Here is a 17,873-nt window from a genome sequence, read left to right as displayed (position 1 = left end):
TCCTTGTCACTATTTTCTTAAACTCTATATAGTTCACTACTTATCAAAAACTTATTTGAGGGACTTCCCTGGTGGCTCAGTGGTTAAGAATCCACCTGCCAATGCAGGGGACATGGGTTCGAGCCCTGATCCGGGAAGATCCCACACGCCGCGGAGGAACTAAGCTCGTGCGCCACAACTACTGAGCTTGCGCTCTAGAGCCTACGAGCCACAACTACTGAGCCCGCGTGCTGCAACTACTGAAGTCCACATGCTTAGAGCCCATGCTCCGCAACAAGAGAAGCCACCGCAATGAGAAGCCTGCACACCGCAACAAAGAGTAGCCCCCACTCGCTGCAACTAGAGAAAGCCCACATGCAGCAACAAAGACCCAATGCAGCCATAAATAAATAAAATTTATTAAAATAAAAAACAAAACATTTGAGCAGAATAATCAGCATTTCTGAAAGACTGGCTGAAAGATATGCATTCCATCCATTTCACCACTCTACATGTTCAGTTATCTGTGCCTGGATTAAGCCAGGAGAGAGCTACTTGTCTGGACCACTGTTTTTTGACTCCCCAAAGAATAATGCGTACTGAATTGCTCATAATGTTCTGCCAGCTACCTACAATTAGAAGAATTTTAAAAAATAGTCTGAGGCTGTTTGCTGTTTTTACTCTACCCATGGGGAAAATTTCTCTTGAGTCTCAGTTTTAGGATTATAAGGATGTCTCTTGAGCAACTGGTTTGTTTTAATCTTATGACCCTGTGCGTAGCATAAATGCTTTTATTTCCCTCTTTGTATTTGCTACTAGAATGCATGAGCCCGGATTTGTGGCTCATATCTGGATTAATCTTATTTTCTTTTCTATCGTCATTTTTCTTCTGATACAATTTCTTCACCCATTTATGTTATATGAATTTTTGTCAGCCATAAATTAAAAATAAAATAATGTGAATTAAAATTATACTCACTAATGATAAACACTGGCATTTGTCTCTTCACCCCTTGAGGGTTATTGCTGTGTCTTGAATTGTCTTTGAAAGAATGAGTCTTATATCAGTTGTATCTGCAGACAGAAAAACCCAAAGCAAAATAGGCTTTGTGGGCTATGTTCCTATTTGGGGTTTCAGATCATGATATTATCGGTTTTCTGATTTTAAAAGTTGTACTCACTGGGCTTCAGCTGTCTCCCTCTCCCTGAAACCAAAGAACCTCATCTTTTATCTATTTTGCACGTTGAACTTATGCCGAGATTTTGTTTGCAAAAACGATTCTGCTAAAAAAAAAAAATAGGAATGGAGGGTGTTTGAAAATCCCTGCTTTTGAATGAAATAATGCCATTTGCAGCAACATAGATGGATCTAGAGATTATCATACCAAGTGAAGTAAGTCAGAACAAGGAAGACAAACACCATATGATATCACTTATATGTGGAATCTAAAATATAATGCAAATGAACTTATTTACAAAACAGACACAGACATAGAAAACAAATTTAGGATTACCAAAGGGGAACGGGGTTGGAGGAGGGATAAACTAAGAGTTTGGGATTAGCAGATACGTACTACTATATATAAAATAGATAAACAACAAGTTCCTACTGTAAAGTACAGTGTACTGTATTCAGTATAAACCATAATAGAAAAAATATATATGTATAACTGAATCACTTTACTGTACACCAGAAAGTAACACAACATTGTAAATCAACTATACTTAATTTTTTTTAATGAAAAAATCCCTGCCTTCGAATTTCTCAGTTCTAAGACTTATTGTAAACATTTACTAATTTTACACATACACATACATACAGTCCTATGAAATGGAGTGCTGAAGATGTGTATTCAATGGGAAATTATCAGAAAACCATGCATAAAAAACTGATAGCAATTTTTATTTTCTCCCTCCCCGATAGAAAATTCTTAACCTCAAGTCAGACGAACACATATTTAAATTTCTGAAGGCAAAATTTGGATTTGGAGCAACAAGGTATGACTGAATTTAAAGTCTGTGTTTGCTTTTTATATTAAATCAGCAGGGTCTTTAAAATGTAAGTTATCAGTTCTTAATTTCAGGCTTATTTTGAGGAAGAGTTGGAGGTTTACTTATCTTGTACTTGAATTTAATACTTTGCTTTCCCTTTGTTTCCTAGAGATTTTGATGCAAACCTGTATCTGTGTGAAGAAGCATTTGGCCTTCTGCCTTTTAATACATTTGAAAGGCTTTCAGATACTCTGCTTTTTTATGCTTATATATTTGTTCTGTCCATCACAGTGATTGCAGCATTAGCTGTTGCCTTCCGTAATCTCAGGTATGGCGTATTTCAGAAATCTAATTCTATGCTTTAATGAACTTGTTCTGTGTTGCAGAAAAATTGCTAAATTGAAAATCAAAACATCAGATACAGAACAGAGTACAGTCATCTTAAAGGGGGAACGTACCCAAGTTAGCGTGGACTGTACTCTCAGTTGGTAAGGGTGGAGTAGTTAAGAGACAGTAAAAAGTAGTAGATGCCATGCACACAGTCTGGGTTGAGGTCCTGGCTCGCATACTTGAAAACAATGTGATCTTTGAGCCAGTTACATAACCCTTCATTATTTCCATTTCCATTTCTGTAGAATGAGAGCACTAAGAGTACTTACTCTACAGGGTTTTGTGAGAAATAAATAAATGAAAATTACATAAAGTACTTAAAGCAGTGCCTCATGCGTAGAGTATATTGTGTAGATTTCAGCTATCATTAGCAAGTGTTATTGACTTGTAGTCTCTATGTTTTGTTCCCATTATTAATTTCCTGTGTTTTTCTACCTTTCTTTCTCCAGCTACCTTTTTTATTTCTCATGAACTGTCAAGAGTTAACCATTGTTTATTTGTTTTGTTGCATCTTGTTTAAGGGCTTATAAAGTTGGAATGGACCATAATTATTAGCATCTACTAAAAGTCTTAAGTATTAGTTGACAGTGTGTTAAAACTTAGGATGTCTGCTAATCTACTTAAAAGAGAAAGTCAGGGAGTATGAAGAACACGTTCTACATATCAAGCTGATGGAGGTTTTTGCATTTACTATCCATGTTAAATTGAAACAAGATTAAGTGTAAGAAGTTGAAGCTACTGTCATTTGTGGAAAAGTAATGAAGCCCAGAAGAAGCCCTTTTCCTGTGTAGTTACCTTGCCGATTAAGGTACTGGTGAGCTGTGATTCGCAGCCACTGGAGAGCTGTGCTGGGAGAAAGTCATTACAATGAGCCCAGATCAGTTGAGGTGTTTTATGATTATTAAGAATGAAGCAACATTGAACCATGAAGCTATTTCACTGACTATAAACTATTTTAGTATCTTTCAGAAGTGTTCTTTTTATACCGAGTCCAAGATAAAAATTTAGCCCCATGAAAATAGATGGAAATTATTCTAGACAGTGTAACTTAATGTTATTCCAGACACACCAGGTGTCGACAGGACTCTAGACAGCATGCAAAGCAGGAAGTTCAGTTGGCCTGCAGTGTTGTGTGAAAATGTCTGCCATGCTCAGCGTGAACCTATGGGCCGTCCTTGGAAGCTTATTTGGTATATGATTATAGATAAAGATTTTACCAGGTAGGGATATTAGGACTTTATTAGAGGAAAGCACTACATTAATTAAAGTCATTTAAGAATTATAGTGTCTCAATGTGAATTAACGTCTAAGTAATTTGAAGGATATATTATCAATGCCAAGTATTTAAAGTATTTCTACCTTCTAGTACTAGGAAGGATGGTACCATTACGTTTATACACCACATCTACATTAGCGTGTAGTATATAACTGAAAAGGATACCCTGTTCTATACTCATGGGATTAATAGAGCTTTCCAGCTCAGTTGTGGGCACCGGGAGAGGTGTTGCAGAATTCTCCCAGGTATCACGGGAGGATGAGAGGGTATGTTCTTGTCTGGAGTAATCTTTTAGTATCAATGGAAGCCAGAGTTTGGGTTGTGATATATAACGTTTAAGTAAAGATTATCACCAGTGGTGAAAATTACCATAGAGTATCATTTTAATTTTCTTATGTATCTAGGGTGGTGAAAAAGAGGATTTCCAGGAAATAACAGGTCTATAGTTACATAGAAGCATTGTACATATCCAAGTCTATTGGATTTGTGTGAAGGATAAGTGGGGCCTTTATAGAAGTATTATTTTTATCCTAAGCTGGCAGCCCTTACTGTTGTTTCCTTTTCCCCTTGACAACAAATTGTGCAAATCTGAACCCACTCATCCATCTCAACATCATTCAAGTGGGGACAACCAGACAGTACGTGCTTCCCAGTGTGATGCAATATGGAATACATCATATCCCCATGAAGTGTACTTGCCAAAATAAATGAACTTGACTCTAATAATTAACCTCTAGATCTAATTACAAGTTTATAAGAAACATGGGAATAGAGAAATAATATAAAATGGCACCACGAGGAGACAATCGGCCAATTCCAGAAGGTAGGAACAGTTATAGGACAAATTGTGCATTTTCTTCAACGAGTAAATGCCCTTAAAAGTGGGGAGGGGGGAGTACTTATATTGATTGAAAGATAATTTAAAGAGACATTGATGAAATGCAGTATGAAAACTTTGGATCCTCATTCAAAGAAACCACCTGAAAAAAGCTATTGCAATAAATAGAAAATAGAACGTGAACTGGGTGTTAGATGATGTTGAAGGGTTATTGTTAATTTTATGGGTGCAGTCATCTTAATGTAGCCATATTTGATTTTTTAAATCACGTTAGGGTACTTGCCTGGTGACGCAGTGGTTAAGAATCTGCCTGCCGATGCAGGGGACACGGTTCGAGCCCTGACCTGGGAAGAACCCACATGCCGCGGAGCAACTAAGCCCATGCGCCACAACTACTGCGCCTGCGCTCTAGAGCCCACAAGCCACAATTACTGAGCCCGCATGCCACAACTACTGAAGCCCATGTGCCTAGAGCCTGTGCTCCGCAAGAAGAGAAGCCACCGCAATGAGAAGCCTGCACACCGCAACAAAGAGTGGCCCCCACTCACCGCAACTAGAGAAAGCCCGCGCGCAGCAACAAAAACCCAGTGCAGCCAAAATTAAATTAATTTTTTAAAAAGTCATGTTATATGTAATGAGGTATTGTGGTAGGTTAAAAATGTAATCATTGGTTCGTAAAGGAACTGAATTCCAAGTTCATGGATACATTTTTACTTATTTGTAAAAACTAGAAAGATATGAGTAACTACTATGACATCTCTAAAGATCTCTTGTAGTTTCAGTGATTCCAAAATAATATTTTTTTGCTATCTCTTATAATTTAAAGGATTGAAGGACTTTAAGGTTTTGCTTAAATTAAAATGAAATTTGTTCAGTTTTAGTTACTCTAATTATTAATGCATTTATATTATGACACTTTTAGCCTCATAAACAAATTCAAAATTGATCAGAGCTGATTCACTTTATCTTAGGGAAATAAAACATTTCTAAATATATGAAGGCATAGGTTTCTTCTTTTTTTTTTTAGTTATTATTTTTGGCTGCGTTGGGTCTTCGTTGCTGTGCACAGGCTTTCTGTAGTTGTGGCAAGCGGGGGCTACTCTTCATTGCGGTGTGTGGGCTTCTCATTGCTGTGGCTTCTCTGTGGAGAATGGGCTCTAGGCACGTAGGCTTCAGTAGTTGCTGCACGTGGACTCAGTAGTTGTAGCATGCGGGCCCTAGAGCACACAGGCTTCAGTAGTTGCAGGGCATGGGCTCAGTAGCTGTGGCGCGCGGGCTCTAGAGCGCAGGCTCAATAGTTGTGGCGCATGGGCTTAGCTGCTCTGCAGCATGTGGGATCTTCCCAGACCAGGGCTGGAACATGTGTCCCCTGCATTGGCAGGCGAATTCTTAACCACTGCGCCACCAGGGAAGTCTTTCTATCTTCTTCTTTAAGAAAGATTTAACTAAAAATTAGTTACCCAGCTTTAATTTTTGTATATGTACTATTTTATGCAGTGATTCTACAAATCAGCAATCCATGTATAAAATGGGAGAGTACAGAATCGGCCTGAAACCAGAAACTGCCTACAATTTAATACATACGATTCTGTTTGGATTCTTGGCATTGAGTACAATGAGGTATTTTTGTTTTATCTGTTTATTTTTTATTTGACCACTCTTTACCTGACATAGGTTAGCAATGTAATTTGGGAACTGATGATCATCTTCATTAATGATTATGGTTCCCATAAAAATGTCCTTGTTGGGGCTTCCCTGGTGGCGCAGTGGTTGAGAGTCCGCCTGCCGATGCAGGGGACGCGGGTTCGTGCCCCGGTCCGGGAGGCTCCCACATGCCACGGAGCGGCTGGGCCCGTGAGCCATGGCCGCTGAGCCTGCGCGTCCGGAGCCTGTGCTCCGTAACGGGAGAGGCAGCAGCAGTGGGAGGCCCACGTACCGCAAAAAAAAAAAAAAAGTCCTTGTTTACTATCTTCTCCCAGTACAAAATAGTATTTATAACCAGTTTTTTCCTAATTGCCAATATTCCTCTACTTTAACTTATATGATGGTTCTCAAAAGGCAATGGAATTAATAAGTAACCCCTTGGCAACGGTTTCTGCATAGTTTTAGTAAGGTTTTACTATCACAAATAATACAGCTGTTTTTACAGCTGTCTCAGACTCCAGGTTTCTACACAGCTAGCACTGTTGACCTTTGCCTGCTTCTCTTCTTACAGAATGAAGTACCTCTGGACATCACATATGTGTGTGTTTGCATCATTTGGCTTATGCAGCCCTGAAATATGGGAGTTACTTCTGAAGTTGATCCATCTTTATAACCCAAAGAGGGTCAGTGCTATCTCTTTTTCCATTTCATTTTTATGACTTCTAGTATTTCTTTAATTATCAATTCTGTTGGGTTTTTTTTTTCAGTTGTCCATACATCAGTTTGATAAAATGGATACTAAAATTTAAAGCTACAAATAATTGATACATTATGATTTTATAAGGAATTATTTTAAAATAATTTTGTTTAATTTTAGCTTTATTTTCTAAATCATTTTTTTCCAGACCATAAGTTAGATATGTTCATTATACAGAATTTGGAAATACTGAAAAGCACAGAAAGGAAAATTAAAAATCACCAATAATCCCATTATCCAGAGTTATCGCTATTATTATTATTGTTAATTATTATAATATAAACATAATTACTACTAAGTGTACAGTAATGATTAATGGCCCATAAGTGCAGTTCTGGGTTGTTCTGCCCTATAAATTCACTAGGTGGCAATATGGTAGGAGCTACAAATAGCTTATGAATGATTGACTCAGTTGTCTTGCATATCGGAGACTCATGCTCTGTTAAATTATATTTTTGTTGTTTAAAAAACATGTATTTACAAACCAAAAATGTAAAAGCAAAAATATTCCAAACACTTGTAATCTAAATAATGTCTTTCTTATATAGATATGTATAATGCGATATTCAGTACCGATATTAATACTGCTGTATCTGTGCTATAAGGTAAGGTTGATTGTCCTCATTCCTGTCTTTAATCTATTTAGCAGAATAATTGCTTTGACTCAGTGTACTTTGTGTGTCATTGGCAAGTAGAGTGCTTTGCAGAACTTACAAATATCTACTTAGCTGCTTCTTATGGCAGTTGACATCGATAGGAAGACTGATGTTCTTCCCAAAATGGGATTTAACAGGTAAAAACATTGTAACAAAAAATACTACAATTTAATTATTCTAATTAATTTTGGTTTTGACTTACTAGTCAGCTGATGCAAATTCTGAAAATAAAGATGTTTTCAGACCTATTTTGAGGTGAATAAAGGAGAAAAATTAGTTTTCCCTGTTACCTGCTTTTTATAGAGTAAGATCCTAAAATGCATCTTATGTTAACCTACATATTTTATTAGATTTTTAAAATCATCTTTGTAAGAGGGCTGGGCACATATAAATACAGTCTAAGTTTAGCCTTCTTATGTCCTTCAGTTTCAGTAGGAAATAAAGAAATTCTTCATATTCTCAGTTGACTGATTTCTGAAACAGCATTAACTGTGTTTCAGTTCTGAGACTCCTCCATATGAGACAGTGAGTCTTTCATCACGCCTCTGAGATTTAGAGGCTTGAATTGTTACCTGGGCAGGTAGCTTGGATTGTTTTATCCAATTGAGCTCTTATGCTCTCTTTTAAAAAAAAAATCTTACATATTTTTTAAGTTTAGATTTTTTTCTTTAAACTTTATTTTAAGGTAGAACAATGGATTTCAAACTCTACTGTGTACAGTTCCTGATTTGGGAGGGCAGCTAAAGGGAGTGGGGAGGCGGGTGGGACTCTCCTACAGAAAGGATCAGCTATGGCAGCTCAGCTTCTGGGTTTATTTGCTTATATTTTCATGTAAGATTTTATTTGAAGCAAAGGTTTTAGGCTAAAAGAAATATTTGATAATCACTGTTAGACAATTCTCTTGTAAATATTTCAAAAAATTATGTTCTATCGTGTTCCTATCTATCAAAACATTTGCTTTTATGGGTGGACCACTGTGCCAACTCCCAGATACTAGAAAACACAGAAATAGGTCATTTCTGCCACCATGCCTCTGGGAATTTTATTGCTCTACGGTAAATAAATGAAACTTCTTACAAACATCTGGAAAGCAACAGTTAAGGATTAGGCAGAGTATATGTTTAATGATGAATGAGGTAGCTTTATTACACATTGATTCTGAGGGATAAAGCACCCTCCTCACAGAAAAGATGCAGCTCATCATCATTCCTGTCTCACCACTAAAGACATACACACAGTCCTTTCCCACTGTCCTTTCCCACTGTCTCTGTGTGTAGGTTGAGTTCCTTTATGTCTCAAATATTTATTTGAAAATTTGTTGATTTTTTAATAGCTACTTGAGGACTTAAGTCTCTTGTTCTTGATAACATTGAGGAAGGACATTATAGAAGAAATAAACAAGCAGCATCAGCATCACCTGGGAACTTGTTAGAAATACAGATGTTTGGGTCCTACTCCAGACCGACTGAATCAGGAGCTCTGGGAGTGGGATCCAGTGATCCAGGTTTTAACCAGCCCTGCAGGTGGTGCTAATGCACCATCAAACTTGAGAACCCCCTGCAGAGAACAGGGATTCTCAGCAGCGGCACTGTTGACATTTTGTCTAGATAATTCTTTGTCTTAGTAGCTGTCCTGTGCATTATAGGACACTTAGCAGCATCCATACCTTCTACCCACTACATGCCAATAGCACCAACTTCCAGTTGTGACAATCAAAAATGTTTCTAGACATTGCAGAATGTCCCCTTGCGGGTGTGGCAGAATCCCTCCCCCAGCCCCTCTTGAGAACCGGTGCTATGGAAGAACCAATGATAGCACTGAAAAGGCCATCATTTCCTCAGGGAATCTTTGTAGATGTACCCTGAGTAAGAGAGTTAGTAGTCATTCTGAAGAATCCTTCCGAAGACAGATGGCCTCGCCTCTCTCAGTATTGGACTTCAGGAGAAATCTTAACGCATCCAGCTTTCACTGTATAAAACAGTTCACGTATTTCAGCTTCTCAAAACTGTATTTGTGTTTTAATACAAAATCACAAAGAAAATAAAGATCTTATGTATGAAACTGAATATGTTTTCTAACTATTGAACAGATTTATCTGTAAGAAATACGAACTAATATTTCAAAGCCTGATTTAAGTTTTACATAGCACTTATAATGAGGATTTCAAATTTTCTTGTTCATAATACTTATTTTGCTATATGTCTGCTTAGGATAATCCTGTTTAAAAGGGAAAAGTATGTGCTAGTCTCTAAAATCAAGAGTTTAATAACATTATTGCTCTCATGTTAATTAACTTATTTGGATACCTAAAATCTCATATAAACAGTGCTGATCATTTAGGAACAGCATTTAGTTAATTCAACATTTGTTTTCACGTTGTTTAAGAAGTTTATCATAAGACTGTGTTACCAGATATTAACATTTTCAGAATTAACAGCAAATTTCAAACTAGAAAAATATCTAATAACCACTGAATTCACAGATTTCAAAATATGTTTTATACGAAAATAATTAAAACATCATTTAAAAGTTGGTATTCTATTGTTATCAAAATTAATAGGGATAATGGATAATTGGAATTTTATAGAGGTATCATTTAATCAGTAATTTTTATTACATCTCTTCTGAAACCTAGGACTAGTAGTGCTGACACCTGATTTTCTGTCACCAGCACCAGCAATTTTCCTGATTTACCCACCCAGGAGACAAGATATGAATGAGTAGTAAAAATGGCCAAAGATGAAATGACAAGATAAGAAAGTGATAGGGATAAAAAAACATCCATAGACCAGTCAGGTGCCACTTTGCTTCCAGTTAGTGGTTCTTAAATAAAAAAGATTATACTTGCAACTTTAATGAAATGTAGATACATTATCACTGGGCTTCTATTCCAATGTAGGAAATGAGTTCTGCAGTTCACCTTAGCATGTATTTAGATGATCAAGTCTTTTTAGCCAACTGCCATTTGATAAAACAGTGAACATTTAATTAGTTGTTGAATTACACAGACAAGTTATATTAGAAAAGCAGTGGATTCAGAGTGTATTTTTACATTATATCTGCATAGCTTAAGTTACTCAAGTTGAGTAGGAGGCACCAGTGGCATAAATATAATACTCAGATGTACCAGATTTTCCTGGACCGTCCTACTTTCAAATATTCTTCTCTCCCTTTGTATCTGTAATTATGTTAATATTCATCAAACCATTTGTCCAGATTTCTAGTTTAAACAATATAATCACCATATCACACAATGAAAAGTTTCCAGTTGTGACTCTGCCACTGTGATCTGAGCAACTCAGGTTATCTCTCTCTCTGAGCTGAGGTCTCCAGACTAGTAAAATGAAAAATAAATAGCCATGGTGATGATGCCTTCTGCGTCATCTGTCTCCCTGAGGAGTTGTGAGGAAAAAATGAGATTCTGTATTCCAAAGCATTTTTGCAGCTCTAAAATGGTGCTGTCTTCTACAGGGTACATTCTACATTTAAAGATAAATTACATGAAGTTAGTTAGTCACATTTATCTCATATCCTGTGAACTTTCTCATGGTTGCTATTCCTGTCATATCCAAATTAAAGTTTTACTAGATATTAACACCACATACAATAGCATTTTTATTAGTGTAAAATAAAAGCTCATTTTTTAAAGTTGGCAACACCTCTACTTCTAATTAGCTCCAGCTCACAATAATTTTGGAAACTTTTCTCAGACTTCATCTCACTTACACTAGAAGGGTTGACTGAAGAAGTGAAGTAGTTCTAATATTCCAGTTACCACGTTTATTTAGTTCACAAGTTATGTGCAGTTTCTCCTTTTTCACTTTAATCTAGTGATAGTTGTGGGTCTGGGGGTGGATTTTGGTTTTGTTTAGTTTTGTTTTTAATTTCAGTTCTGGCCAGGAATGATGGATGAGCTCTCCGAGTTGAGAGAATTCTATGATCCAGATACAGTGGAGCTGATGAACTGGATTAAGTAAGAGGATTTTTTTTTTTTAACTTTTAAATTTAAAGTGCCTTTTAAGAGTCACTGTAGACCTCATTTGGTTTTTGGTTTTTTGGTTTTTTTCTGAATCTAATTATGAAGATACATTCATTCTCAAGTTTTTCTTTAAAACTCTATATTTGCAAATAATTTCTTTCCATTCAAAAAATATTCTCTCTAACCACAATCCTGTGAAGAAGGGAAAGTACCAATACGGAGAGGGAAACAGAATCAGAGGATGCATTTCAAACCAGTGACAGCAATGGAAATAAAGTTTTATATTCTCTGCCAATTTTATCTTTATCATTTCTTTCATTTTAATACCATTCAAATTTTCTATTAATACTGACACATAAAATATTCTTTCCTTGTTAATCACTTAAAATTATACTGTAAACTACAGTTAATTAGAGTCATACTAGCTCAGTGCAGATTTCATTTTAACTGATCATATTGCCCAAGATTAGGCCTAGAGAAAATTTAAAATTCAAAAGCTAGAGCTTTTCCTTTCTTGAACATCATAATGCTTTCCTGTTATATTGGTTTTTATTTTTGCCTGCACGATTGCTTTGCCTCAGCATTCAGCATCAGAATGAGACTTGTGTTTTTCAAAGTTTTGTTAATGAAACCTGCCTCCCACCAGCAAAAATAAACTTTACCCAGAGCAGCATTCCTGTGCCCTGTAATATTGTATTTCCCTATTTTATAACCAAAAAGCAGCAGTGTAATTATTCACACTTAAACAGGTGTCGCAAATCTTATGTGACATATTCTGAAAGCATCGGCTGTATTGTCTCCATCACTTAGAATTTTAGTAGCCGTATTGGCACTTGCTGGTGACTAATGTTTACTAACCAGTACAGTTGAGCACTGCTTGTGTATTAAGAGATGGTAAATGTTTGATAGCTTAGGTCTCTTGAGTACAATACATGGATTTTAGAGAGATTTGTATCTAAAATATATATGTGGCTTTGGTCCCAATGTTGGACTGGGTTGACTAGATGCAGTGAGTATAATTTTTCATATCTTTTCAGTGCTGAGGGTACGAAGTGGTGCTTTGTCTTTATGTATTTATTTAACTTTAAATCGTGGCAGACAATTATAGAGTAAGTAATTCCTTCAGTATTTATTGTGTAAGGGAAAAGAGGGTTACTCATATAAGGAAAAGCTGATTAGTTTTGCATTAGCTATAGTCAACTGGAAATTTATGACATGTGCGTCTGAAGGTGAGGCTGATATTTTCTATTTTTCAAATTGCACCGTTGATAGGAATGGTGTAGGGTACCCAGTCTGGTAGAATCCTGAAGGTGGCAGATCTTCTGGATCTACTTGGATTGGCATTTTAAAACATCTCACCTCTACTCCCCAGCCTTTTAGGAATTAATTGTAGTGTCATTAAAATTTTATCCTAGCAGAGTCGTCTTTGGCTGTGTCAGACAGGATATACTTTTTGTAACGCCTTTATTTTCATGCTTTTGCTCACAGAAAATGATTTAAAATAACATTTCTGGTTCTGAAAAATTATGGATGAGAGCTTATTCCATGTGTAAAGAAGATAATCTTTCACTCTGCATTTGGGGAAGTGGTCTTTGTTCTTACATTCTCCTTTTACTAACAGTTCTTCTCCCTGTATGTAGACTTACTCTTTTCACTTTTTAAAAATTCTCAGCAACTGAAGGATTTGTATTGTTCCAAAAAATTGGTTCTATTGTGATCTAATCTTGCCTGTTTTCCCTTCAAAGTCTTCAAATCTAAATTATTGTTTTTGCAAAATAGCTGCTAGGCATGTTTGTGAAATAAGCTTAAGTGATGATGAATGTATGCCAAAATAGGGTCTGTTTAGACACAAAGTGTATTTGTTTAAATCAACATTTAAATCAGCTCTGGTCTGTAGACTTCAATTCCAAACACAAGTGCATGCATTTATTATTCTTTTAACCTGCCCTGATTTCTTCTGTTTTTAAAACATAAAGTATGACCTTCTACTTTCACTCCATTACCTTGATTAGTCACACAGTGTCTGTGATATTAGTAGGTCTGAGCTGTGCTAGAGAAAAGGCTGTGGGTTAAGGATACAGAGTGTATCTAAAAATCTGTTTGAAATTGTCTAAAGGCAGCAGCCAGACCTCTGGTCCCCACCCAGCACTGTTAGCGAGGAACACCTCCTCCCCATCCTGTCTGCTTCTGTTCTCAAATAACCAAAGTGATACACTCACATCTGTCCTTCGTCAGGGCAGTTGTGACAGCATCTATTGGGGTGTGAGCGCAGCTTCCCTTACAGGATGGCTGCCTGCCCTCCGGGATGAGTGAGAACAAGGAACAGTGACCTGCAGAAACTCGAGGGGACACAAATGACCCTCCACTTTGGCACAGGGCAACTCTTGCGTAAAGTGTTGAGAAGAAGCTACCGCCATCTCCCAGTCTGCCTCGTGTACTTGATGCTGGGGCTTCATGGTTGATGCTTCGGGATTAAATTCTCTTTAATCAGCAAGGATCTTTTGTTGCAGTCAGGCCCCCAGAGTCTTCCCTATGAGAAGTAGGGCGACATCCGCATGTCTTCCACAACCTCGGCCTGTGTGTTCACCGGGCTGGTTGCCTGCCTTCCACGTTATACTAAGGTGCTGCGCGCCCTGTTTCCCAGCAGATTTAAATGCGTGTGTTCACATTAACCCCTTTTTACTGATGATGTTTCCTGAATACAAAGATTAAAAACCTGGTTTTTTGTTTTTGTTTTCTTACTTTCTGGTATCTCTTTCAGCAAAACCCAGGTGGTACTTTTATAGGTTTTATGTGTGATTAGAAAGCACGTTTACCTCATCAAGGCCAAATGTCACAGCAATTGGTAGTTCATACCTCGTTCCTTAGAGTGTTTCATTTTTGGCTCCTGAAACATTTCTTTGAATTGTGCAATTAAGATAGACTGTAGATTTGACTTTTGAAGTGTGACATTTTACCTACTTGGCTTTAGGAGATTTTCACTAGAAATAGTTTCTTTCCAGTGATGAAGCCTGCATGTGCAATATTTTCTCAATGGGCCTGAGAAAATGGACCAAACTTCCTTCACATTTAATCAAAGCAGAGAGAATTAGTGTATATTTTAAACATGATGTACGTTAAGTTCAGACCTTAAATGCCTGTAAGCCTCTTTTATACTTAATGAATCATTTTGTGGCATTTGCATAATTCTATAAATTTTGAAGTGTAGATAAAACAAATGTTCACACATTATATTATAATGCTTAGTTTCCCCATTAGTTCAACAGTAATTAACTTGTTGAAGCTTAGAGCTTCAAAAATAAATGAGATGATTTGTTCAAAATGCCATCAGGTCTTCCTGGAATGACATTTAAATTATATAATGTAAATCCATTTGACCTGTGAGTCCTTGTCATTATTTAGTGACATTTCTTACAGAATAAATTGTTTGCAGGTTGGGCAGCCTGCTATGGAGCTTGGCAGAGAACGATAAAAACAAATTATTCTTTCATTTTATACATCATTTGTTCAAACATTGGTAAAAATTGCTTTGTTTTTCTATAATAGAGAAGTGTCATTCAGTGGATAAAAGCACATTAGCTATTTTAGACACAGACCACAGACTGTGTCAGCAAAAGTATCTGTGAAGGAAGAATACCCATCATTACATCTGTCATACTGCATATTTTAAGTTAAAGACAAAGAATCCCTTCTCCCTTTGCCTACTGAGTTTACCACAGAGAATGTAAAATACTGCGAATCTAGGTTTTTAAAGTCTAGAAAATGTGATTTTTTTTCATTTTGTTTCACTTTGCTTGTTTTACTTTTTGCATTTGCTTTATGGATAAACTTAAATATTTAAGAGAGCAGTTAAATATCCCAGATTTACCATAGGGCTAGCATATACAACCAAATTAGACAATCAAGTGAATAAACATCATCTCTAGTATGCTTGGAAGTCAGTCGTTTTCAAAGAAATGTATCTAATCCATTAGGGTACTTGTATTTTGCTATTTAAAATAAAACCAAGGACCTTTAGTGAAAGACTGTTAAAAATCCAGAGGATTGTAGCACCGGCAGTTGAGACGGACTGCGTTTCTTTTAAACTTCCTGACTCTTTACTAATGAGGCCAAACGTTAAAACTTGTCACAATCGAATGAACTTTGTTCCATTTTTTCCTCAACTCCTCTAAGCAGTCATGTGACATGACTTGCTCACCTGGTGATGGCTGCTGTTGCCTTGGGGACCGTACCCACTGGGGCGGCAGGGAGCAGCAAGTGCTCTTAGAGCCTACAGAGGAGAGACGCCGTATTTACTGTGTCTGATGTGTTCCATTTCCAGCATGGCTGCAGGCCCACAGAAAGCAGTCGTCAGTATGTGGTGGGCTAATGATGGGCTTGTTTTGAAGTGTTTTCCTGTAATGAGAGCTGAGTCTATTAGCCAGTAAGCTTCTTGAAGACCGGGTATCACCAGCCCTGCACATAGCAGGCCCTCAGTAATAACTTCTGGCTGGATAAAGAATAACCTTAAACTCCCCAGCAAGCAGTTTAGGGTTTTTGACATTTTAAGCCTTTGTGAACTGTATAACTCATCAAAGCATTGTGATGATGGCCCAGGAAGGGGGGGGGGTGTGTGTGTGAGAAACCTTTGTCATTAGCCATGAATAGATACCAGGCCAGTCATCTATCTCTGCCACAGCTAGAAACAGCTCTGTGCCTCTCCCTGATGCTGAATCCTGTTATATATTCAAAATGATGATGCTGAGACAGCCTAAAGATTTGAATGGATACCATCAGCTCAGCTGCTGGATTTGTTGTTTGTGAAGAGAGACAAGTTTGGCACTCTTAGGCAGTAAGACTGTACAGACCAGGATGGTTCTCTCTCTGTTAGCTCTCCCCTCTACCTCATGCTTTGCCAGACATGGAGACCAGACTCATCTTCTCCCTGCATTCTAAATCTCTTTGGTTCAGAGGACCCAAAGGCAGCCACTTTGTGGCATTAATTTTATAATTTATTGCAGTAGAATGGTTTGTGCCAGTTAAGAGTATACGGAAGGAAAGAAGACTCGTTTGGAAAAATAGTGATACATTTTCTTTAATTTTATTTGTTCATATTTATTGTATTTAGCAATTACGGTCCACTATAAATGAGGGCAGCATTGTATATATGGCACAGACTAAGCGTTTAGTAAGTATTCATTGAATAAAATGGAATTTTTATATAAACCTTTCACCGAGGAACTCAGTGCACCTCTTTTCATTTAAACCCTCCTATTTCCCTGACCACATGGGACACATGTCAAGAACTCCTTATAAATTGCTGGTTCAGGGGGACAGAGCAGACATCTATTTATGCCTGTGTTCCTGGGTCTGGTTGTCAGAATGATGACATCCTATGAAGCACAGCCAAGTTCACATAAAAGTTTTTCTCTTGTAATCCATTCTGGGGTCTGACAGGAATAAAGGAGGGTGAAGATTGTGTCATTCCCTGTGTGCTCCTTGTAATTCTATCCACTTTTTTTCATCACTTAAGAAAGCTTATTGGAATTTGAGTGAACGAGAGTGTCATTGTTAGAAAATCTTGCATTTTCCAAAAGTAAATTACTTGTAACTGTTTCAGCTTGAGCTGCAGGATGCCTTGCTTGTAGACATCCAGAGGCCTTTGTTGGGTGGCATTCGTGCTGTAGTCTTAGCATTAAAATGGAGTAAGTAGAACATCCTCATGGAATATGTGAATATGATGAGGCTTCTCTTAGAAACTTGAACACTAGAGCAAGTTTCATGCCGTAATGTCCAGAAACATTGAGGAGAACGGCCTGCTGTGGCTTTTTCTGTAAAGTATGTTGAGTTTTAATGATTTCAGTTAGACTCCTTCTCAAAAAAACTATGTCCATCATTTTAACTCACCCTAGCAGCCACACACTCCTTGTTGTTAACACAGGAAGGGTGAGTATACCTTGCAGTATTACTACTGGGCCTGTATCGGAGATGGTGCATCGAGCAGAGTCCATGGAACAGCTGTATGTTCTTCACAATAAAACGACACCTCGTTGATTTGCAGGTGGCTCCCGGTTTTAAAAAAAAATGGAAGGGAATTAAATGAACTACTAAGATTCTTTTTTTCCGGGGGAAAAGGAAAAATGCTTTCACAGAAATCAGGAAGTCTTTCCTTGGCCCTCCATCACTGTCCCTCGCATCCCATGGAGAGGCAGAGAATCACAGCTTGGTGATAACTGGAAAGTGAGATCTTAATTTAATACCAGAATACCCTGTGTTCCTTAAGATGCATGTGGTCTTTCATAATCAGGACTAAAGGAAAGGAATACATAAAATACTTCTGCTTCTGCCTCAGAAGTATTGTACATCTTCATACTGAGTATAAG

At 37.3% G+C, this 17,873-nt stretch overlaps 1 protein-coding gene across 7 annotated transcripts in view; it reads left to right on the top strand.

Annotated features, from left to right (window-relative positions):
* DPY19L3 (dpy-19 like C-mannosyltransferase 3) overlaps positions 1-17,873 on the top strand; it is a 74,059-nt gene that overhangs the window by 47,077 nt on the left and 9,109 nt on the right. For 6 of the 7 annotated variants that reach the window (XM_022585864.3, XM_022585865.3, XM_089902963.1 and 3 more), the window contains 6 exons: positions 1,904-1,977; positions 2,141-2,299; positions 5,973-6,095; positions 6,691-6,802; positions 7,425-7,481; positions 11,423-11,505. In XM_022585864.3, the coding sequence (XP_022441572.2) occupies positions 1,904-1,977; positions 2,141-2,299; positions 5,973-6,095; positions 6,691-6,802; positions 7,425-7,481; positions 11,423-11,505 (608 nt within the window). The remainder of the gene's footprint in view (positions 1-1,903; positions 1,978-2,140; positions 2,300-5,972; positions 6,096-6,690; positions 6,803-7,424; positions 7,482-11,422; positions 11,506-17,873) is intronic. The other variant, XR_002646310.2, reaches the window with a different exon arrangement.

This window comes from Delphinapterus leucas, chromosome 20, assembly GCF_059928025.1.
Source record: "Delphinapterus leucas isolate spDelLeu-1000000601 "Yukka" chromosome 20, BTC_Dleu_Yukka2, whole genome shotgun sequence".
NCBI lineage: Eukaryota > Metazoa > Chordata > Mammalia > Artiodactyla > Monodontidae > Delphinapterus > Delphinapterus leucas.
The sequence above is the reverse complement of the archived record's forward strand: the minus strand, read 5'-3'. Positions and strand labels throughout refer to the sequence as shown.